Source organism: Cheilinus undulatus, linkage group 4, assembly GCF_018320785.1.
Source record: "Cheilinus undulatus linkage group 4, ASM1832078v1, whole genome shotgun sequence".
NCBI classification, from domain to species: Eukaryota; Metazoa; Chordata; class Actinopteri; order Labriformes; family Labridae; genus Cheilinus; species Cheilinus undulatus.
The window spans coordinates 45,716,926-45,723,962 of record NC_054868.1 but is presented as its reverse complement, the minus strand read 5'-3'; the positions used below and the strand labels follow the sequence as shown (position 1 = coordinate 45,723,962).

At 40.1% G+C, this 7,037-nt stretch overlaps 1 protein-coding gene across 2 annotated transcripts; it reads left to right on the top strand.

Moving 5' to 3' along the window:
• Positions 1–577: 577 nt before the first annotated feature.
• On the top strand, positions 578–6,832 carry fbxl18 (F-box and leucine-rich repeat protein 18). 2 transcript variants are annotated; one of them, XM_041784193.1, is made up of 7 exons: positions 578–752; positions 2,796–2,993; positions 3,114–3,463; positions 3,882–4,017; positions 4,127–5,205; positions 5,693–5,911; positions 6,299–6,832. In XM_041784193.1, the coding sequence occupies exons 1-7, from the start codon at positions 732–734 to the stop codon at positions 6,453–6,455; spliced, it is 2,160 nt and encodes a 719-aa protein (XP_041640127.1). In that variant the 5' UTR covers positions 578–731; the 3' UTR covers positions 6,456–6,832. The 2 variants fall into 2 exon arrangements, with proteins under 2 accessions (XP_041640127.1, XP_041640128.1); XM_041784194.1 differs by having other exon boundaries at positions 733–814.
• The last annotated feature ends 205 nt before the right edge of the window (positions 6,833–7,037 follow it).

Here is a 7,037-nt window from a genome sequence, read left to right as displayed (position 1 = left end):
CATCATTAAACATCTCAGAAACAATCAAACAATAAAGTGCATTTAACAGTACATTGTAAGTAACATGAGTAAAAAGAAAATTGAAGAGGCAGTAAATAAATGAAATAAAAACGAGACAGGCCAGTCAAGGTTGAAGAAGTTAAAGGCAGTCCGAATCCTAGTCTTTAAATAAGTCTTTAATCAAGTTTAATGTGTGGATAGACTTCTTATTATTGATCATTTTTAATGGATTCAATGTAACTTTTACACTCAGTATTAAATGCTAAGAAGTGTGGAGAAGTTTTCTGAGATTTAGCTTTATGGATGTGGAATTTACCAAGTAATATCAGCAGATTAATTTTCTGTTGTAGTTTTTTTTTTTTTTTTTGTCATACGTTAAAAATATATCTTTTGGTGCTAAATTTACTGTAAAATTCATATTATTTATCAAAAATGTTCCAAATCCTTCCAGAACAATTTAATTACTGGACATTCATAGACCCATAGGTTTAAATAAAGCTATAAAGAAAAAAAAGGAAACGAATCACAGACAGGAAATTTGTACGTCACTAGTAGTCTTCCGCCAGTGTGCAGCAGCGAAAGTAGTCCGACCTGTCAACGTTTGGCTGTTAAACCGGCTGCCTTTCAATGTAAAGCGCTTATAAGGAAACATGGGGCTCCGGCTGGCTGGATGAACATAAGAAATCCCGCGGGTCAATAGTGGGTGAGCGGTGGGAGAGATTTCAGAGGACATGGATCGACAAATTGAACAGGTGTGTTCACTGACAACGAAAAACATTAATGTGTTTCAGCATGGAGTCGCTAGTTGTTAAAGGTAACGACTACAAGAACTAGCTAATGACAAAGCTAGTGTACGTTAGACTGGACTTTTTTCTGATTGTAGCGAACTTTTTAACATACTTTTTTAATACATAGTTTGTTAATCTTTATTCAAATGTGATCTAAAATTAGCATCAATTTCTATTGCCTAAAATAATAACACAAACATTATTAGCTTCTCAAGCAACCAATAGACATTTGGTGGTTGTATTTACAGCTTTTAATGGCAGTTAGATTGATGTTAATATGTAAATGTAGTTTTATATGTTGATACAGATTTTCTTGTGTCTCTAGTCAGCACGTTGACATTTTTATTTAATACTTTTTTTAAATCTTCACTCTAAATATGTGCTTCCACATTTTTTGAAATGCAGAGGTATGAATTAATAATTGAGCTTTGTCTGAGTCTACTGAGAAACATATTTATACTGTATTATCTATATCTCAGATACTGAACTGTCATTGCATGCAAGGCCACTCATAGAGGGAGAGCTTTCTGGGCCCCAGCCAAACTAGGGGCCCATGTTGGTCAGCAAAATCACGATTCATTGTTAAGTAAATCTCTCATTAAAAACATGATTAGTTTTATATATTTATTCTTTGGTACAATAAAGCTTTTTTAAAAAAATGTAAACCCCTCAAAACAGAAGTACCTTTTTATTGGTAATGTTGACAATGTGGATTGGCACACTTAACTAAGTGATTTGGAAAGTAATGTCAACCTTGTAGCTAAACTATGATGTGCACAAACATCAGGATGCCAGAAAATACAGTTTAAGGAACGGAAACAAATTTAATAGAAAATAACTAAGTAATTGTACAAAGAAACAAAAACGTGGGTGTTAAGTGGTAAAAACAGGTTGGAGTAGCAAAATTGAGCCAGAAGTGGTCAAATGACAGCAAAGATGGGCAAAAAGATGCAAAAAAGTGGGCAAGAATGGGATTAAAGTGGTAATAATTTGGAAGAAATGAGCAAAAAGCAGCAACAATGGTTATAAGTTTGAAATGTAGGTAAATTAAAAAATGAAAAATAGTTGAAGTGGCAAAGAGGAGCAGCAAAAATGGGCCACAGTTGGCATAAAATTTGCAAGGTGGGGTTCAATGTGGCAAACATAAAAAAAAAAACAGGAAAGAAAATGGGTTAAACGTGGCAAAAATGGGTTGAAAAATTAAAAATTTGACAAAAAGCAGCAAAAATGATTGAGAAGTGGCAAAGGGAAGTGGCATAAATGGGCAAGATTTGGTATAAAAGGGGCAAAATGAGTTAAAAGTGACAAAGAGAAGTGTAAAAAAATGGGTAATAAGCTGCATAAATGTGTTAAAAGTGGAACAAAGGGCAAAGAGCAGCAAAAAATGGGTAAATATTGCAAAAATAAGTGCCAAACGGGTGGGAAAACGGTTAGCCTACATTTGGTGAAAAGTAACATTTAGAAATTTTCAACATTTCAACATTAGAACCTGATTATCGTTTGTAACTATCAGACATAGGCACCAATAATACTGATCCAGGACACATGCATTGACATCATTAATAAATCACAACTGGGGAGGGCCGTTCACTGTTTTTTTTCAGGGCCCCAGCCGATTCTGTGGAAAGGCCTGATTGCATTTCACATAAAATGAAATTTATTTTGGCAGGTTTCTACCCCATAGCAGCATGAAGGTGGTTATATGGATCCAAAAACAAATACCTTAGAGAAATAAATATAACTATCATAATATTTGTGTCTTACCTGCTAATACTTAAAGATAAAAATGTATATGTTAAATGAAGTTCTTAAAATTGTTATAAATAGAAATAAAGAAGTTACATATTGATAAATTAGTCAAATTGGTACAGTCTCATTCATGTTCTGTCATGGCATATGTCACATTGTTGCACTCATAAGCACCCACTGCAAAACTACCCATGGCTCTGGGGGAAAAAATGTTTCTAAGGCTGGGAGCCGGGTTAAACTATTTGCTGTCTGTTTCAGGCTGTATGTGATGAGGACACAATGTCTTCCACCTCAGTGGGAATGTCAGATCTGTCCGATGAGATCCTGCTGTGCATTCTCCGCCATGTTCCAGTCTGCAGCCTGCTGGTGAATGTTGCAAACGTCTGCCACAAGCTACACACTCTGTGCCATGATAAGACCCTCCTCGCAAATGTCAGCCTGTCTGAGGAGTATCTGGTAAACTTTTCAAACAACTTTTCATCATCAACTGAGCTTAGGAGATATGTTTTCTGCAGTTACCTTCAAACTGTATGCATGAGTTGAATTTGATCTGTTTTTAATTGTTTTCTCCCTCAGGCTGATGACTTGTTGGTTCGGGGCATACTGAAGCAGCTAGCCAATCATGTGCAGTCCCTCAGCCTGAATGGTTGCTACTGGCTGTCTGGATCTACAATGGAGCTTCTTGCTCGCTGCAGAGGAGTGACGCACCTTGATGTCACTGGGTGTCGAATTACTTCACTTCGTCTTTCCCGACTCCTCTCTTCCCTCTCTCTCCTTAGATCACTTGCTTTTGATGTGACACCAGGCTTTAACTCCGCTCACTTCAGTTCAGAAGCAGTGGGTTCCCTGAGCCGCCTGTCGGAGCTCAGGCAGACACTGTTGACTCCAAGTTATGGTGTGGTGCCGTGCTGTGCCCAGCTTCGCAAGTAAGAGTCTGACCAATCACACTTCAAGAGAGTTGGCAACTCCAGAGCCATTCCCTGTGTGCCCCACCATGGTCTTTATTATTATCATTCATTTTGCTTCGATATCGGTATACCAACTGTTGAAGTTATGCAACTTGTGATGGCCTTAGAAAATCCAAATTCAAAGAGCTGAACAGAGAAGAGCCTTTTGGAGCACTAGTGTTGTTTATCTGTCAGGCTCAGTGCTACAGAGAAATGATTCTTATAACTTTATGTGAAGCATATCAGTACAATGACATTGATTATTAAGATAAAAGTGCACTTTCAGTTGAGGGGAGTGCAATTTGTTTGGCTTGTATTTTGTCATCAGCCAAAGTACCATAGTAAAGCACTCAAGTTTAAGTCATATCATATCTATGTGTTTTTCTCTGCACTGCAGGCTGATGCTTCAGTTTGACATCCCCGATGTGACCAGAGAGGGTGTGGGGGTTTGCTGTCAGTTGATGGTGGGCCAGAGCAGTGTGCCACATTACCAGCAGCTGGAGGAGTTCACAGCAAGACTGGCTCCCGGAGAGGTGATTTTGTTTATTTGCATGTTCATTAAAACTGTCCACATTACTCTGCATTATGCATTTTAGTACTGTGCAGTTTTTTTTAATATTATCTGTGTGATGATTTCCTCAGGTGAACCAGACATTGCTGCTGCTCTACCTTGCTGTGTTCAGCGTTCACGTTCCGAAGCGTCTCCGAGTTTTCCTGGTGTCAATTCCTGGTCCAAATCCAGCTCACTGGCCAGCCGCTCCCTCGCTGGCCCAGAGTTTGGGTCAGCACGGAGACCTGGAGGCCCTGCAGCTCCCTCGCTCCTGGCTGGATTCTTTGTCCCTAAAGCGAGCCCTGGAGGGAAACAGTCCCAAACACCTCAGCTTCAGCCGCTGCCCAGCGTTGTGGCCTCAGGTGTTTCAGTCATTACTGGAGGGCGGTGTCAAAGATACAAGTCAGCTGATCAGCCTGAACCTCAGCGGGATCAATCAAGTCCTTTACTCAGAGTGCAGGAGTGCTGACGATCAGCTGACTCCTGGGACAGTGAGCCAGCTGGCAGCTGTCTGTTCCAACATCAAACACTTGAACTTGATGCACACGCACTATCACCACGAAAACTCACCTGGACTATCTGGAGAAGCTCACCTGTGTGCCAGCTTGGCCAAATTCCCATGCCTACAGTCTCTCACTCTGCCTGTTTGCGCTCTGTCAGATGGGATAAACACACATCAGGTCTCAACAAACAACACGTCTCCTTCTGCGTTGCTCCTGGGGTTAAAGAAGGCGCCTCGTGTTGGGCTGCAGAACTACAAACTTGACTCTGAGTCGTCTCTGTCACGGGACAGCACCTCAGGGCTCTCTCAACTCTTAGCTGGTTGCCATGTTTTACAGACGCTGGAGCTCATCGGTCCAGGTTTTGTCTCTGCGCTGCCTCGGCTCGAGCCCTGCTCTCGTGCTAGTGTGGAGCCTCGTGGGATGTGTGCGTGGGCACGAGGGGTCGGCGACTCGCATTTAGCAGCACTTGAGGCTTTGCCTTGTTTACGCCGCCTGACTCTGGCTGGGCTTCCTGGGGTCCTTAGGGGGACAGGGTTGGTTCAGCTGACCAGGCAGTGCAAAGACTTACGGATACTATCACTCGCCAACATTGGCTCATTAAAAACAATGAACTACACATCTGCCCTGCTGGAAACACTTAAACAGTGCACACAGCTACAGGAACTCAGGTTAGAGGATGCTTTTATGTACAGTTTTTTTTACTGTCATCCATTATACCATTATAATAATCATCCAGTGGTGGGTACAGACAGAATTTAACTGTGGGTTTCTGTAGTTGACAAATTTTCCGTCTTTTCAATCTGAAAATAAGACTTACATTTATTTTTTTAAATTCAGTATTTCATCTTGTTTTCTTATGCTCCCAGCGAGATATGAAGCAGGTCCAGAACTATTACATGCTAATCAAAAAGCGCTTACATGAAGAATTCAACTACTGCTATCCGTCTGCTCTTGAGATTTTGATCTTTTAAAGTAAAGAGTAGGCAGGTTTTCTGATAATTATGTGAACCTTGAACCATTTATTGAGATCTTTTTTTGTCATTTGATGTCTTTTTTTTTTTAAATCAATCAGGAGTCACCTTCACTGTAGGTTCAAACCTATACCCAACTTGTTGTTTGTAAGTCATCAAACCACTTTTGTCTGTGTGTTTTTAGGTTAGAGCAGCCTTACCTGAATGCCAACATATCATTCTTTGAGGCTCTCTCTTGCTGCTTGCGTCTGCAGCGTCTCTGCCTCATCTCACGCAGCGGTACCTTTGACCCAGCAGCCACAGAAACCTTCATGGAGCGATGCTGCCATGTCATCATGTGCCACATGTTTATGGGCGGCACCTTGGTGGCTTGTCGCACACTTCAGAAAACACTGCTGGACAGGTCAGTGCTTATATGTGTTGGAAAAATAAATACATAAAAAAAAAAAAAAAATTAAATACAAGATCCTTCAGAAGTCTTTAAAAGTCTAAAATTCTACTTCTGACATTCAAAGCCATAAAAAAATCTTGTTTATACTATTGGGTGGTCTTCAAGTTTAGATGACACATAGACTGAGACCTGTGTTTATTCAGTCTTCAATTAATCTAGCAGCTTGCCACAGTGAAAATGTTATCATACTGATCATTAGCAATGAAAAATCTGGTATTATTTTTTCTCAGTTCTGGTCTTAAACATGTTTTTAAAAATCTTGAATATGATAAGTGTATTTAAATCCTGTGAACATTAGAAATGAGAATCACTCTCTCTTGTGTTTTATTTTGCTGTTAGATTTACATTTGAGCGCTCGGCCCTGAGCGTGGTCATCTATCCGCTACATCATGAAGATCTGCCCTCAGTCATCAGAGACATCCCTCTCACTCTTCTGGACAGAATAACTTTGTTCCAGAGCCATGTGGCCCAACCACCACATTTATCACCATTGTGACCTCACAGGAAAGCTTCACAGTGATTGGTGCTCACACTCACAGGGATTTCTTATTGTGTTATTTGTTACATCATCAACTGAACCAGGCTGCTCAACTACAACACATCTACCATGATTGTTTACATGTTTATGTCAGAGTTAAGTTATGGCCTTTAAAAGGGAAGTTTTTATCTCATTGATCCAGGACATTTCTCATTAGGTGCCATTTGACTTTCTCAAGGATAGTATCTCAGTTAGAATTCATTTCTGCTATTAAACATGTGTGCTGTTGAAATATGAAGTGCCAAAAAATGAATCAAAGGTTGTATTTGTTCATAAAGCCTGTAAAAGACAACTGACTCAAATGATTTAATAAAATCCATATATATGATTTTTAATCCTTGTCTATGCAGCATTATTTGTTTTTGTATTACAGACTTTCAAAACTGTAGAAACCTAATGTAAGTGAAATTACTCTGCCCTTACAGGTCTGTGAAACAATCTTGAAGAAGGGGTTTTTAACAGAGTGTGTAAGGTGCATTGGGAGCTAGCAAGGAGGGAGGGGTGCTTTGAGGTGATGGAGCTCACTGTCCAGTCTTTCGA

Excerpts from the sequence above, each read along its gene's own strand:
- fbxl18 (XM_041784193.1), top strand. The coding sequence starts at position 732 with ATGGATCGACAAATTGAACAG. Across the intron at positions 3,464-3,881 it reads TGCTGTGCCCAGCTTCGCAA|GCTGATGCTTCAGTTTGACA; the intron begins GTAAGAGTCTGA and ends TCTGCACTGCAG. Across the intron at positions 5,912-6,298 it reads CAGAAAACACTGCTGGACAG|ATTTACATTTGAGCGCTCGG; the intron begins GTCAGTGCTTAT and ends TTTTGCTGTTAG.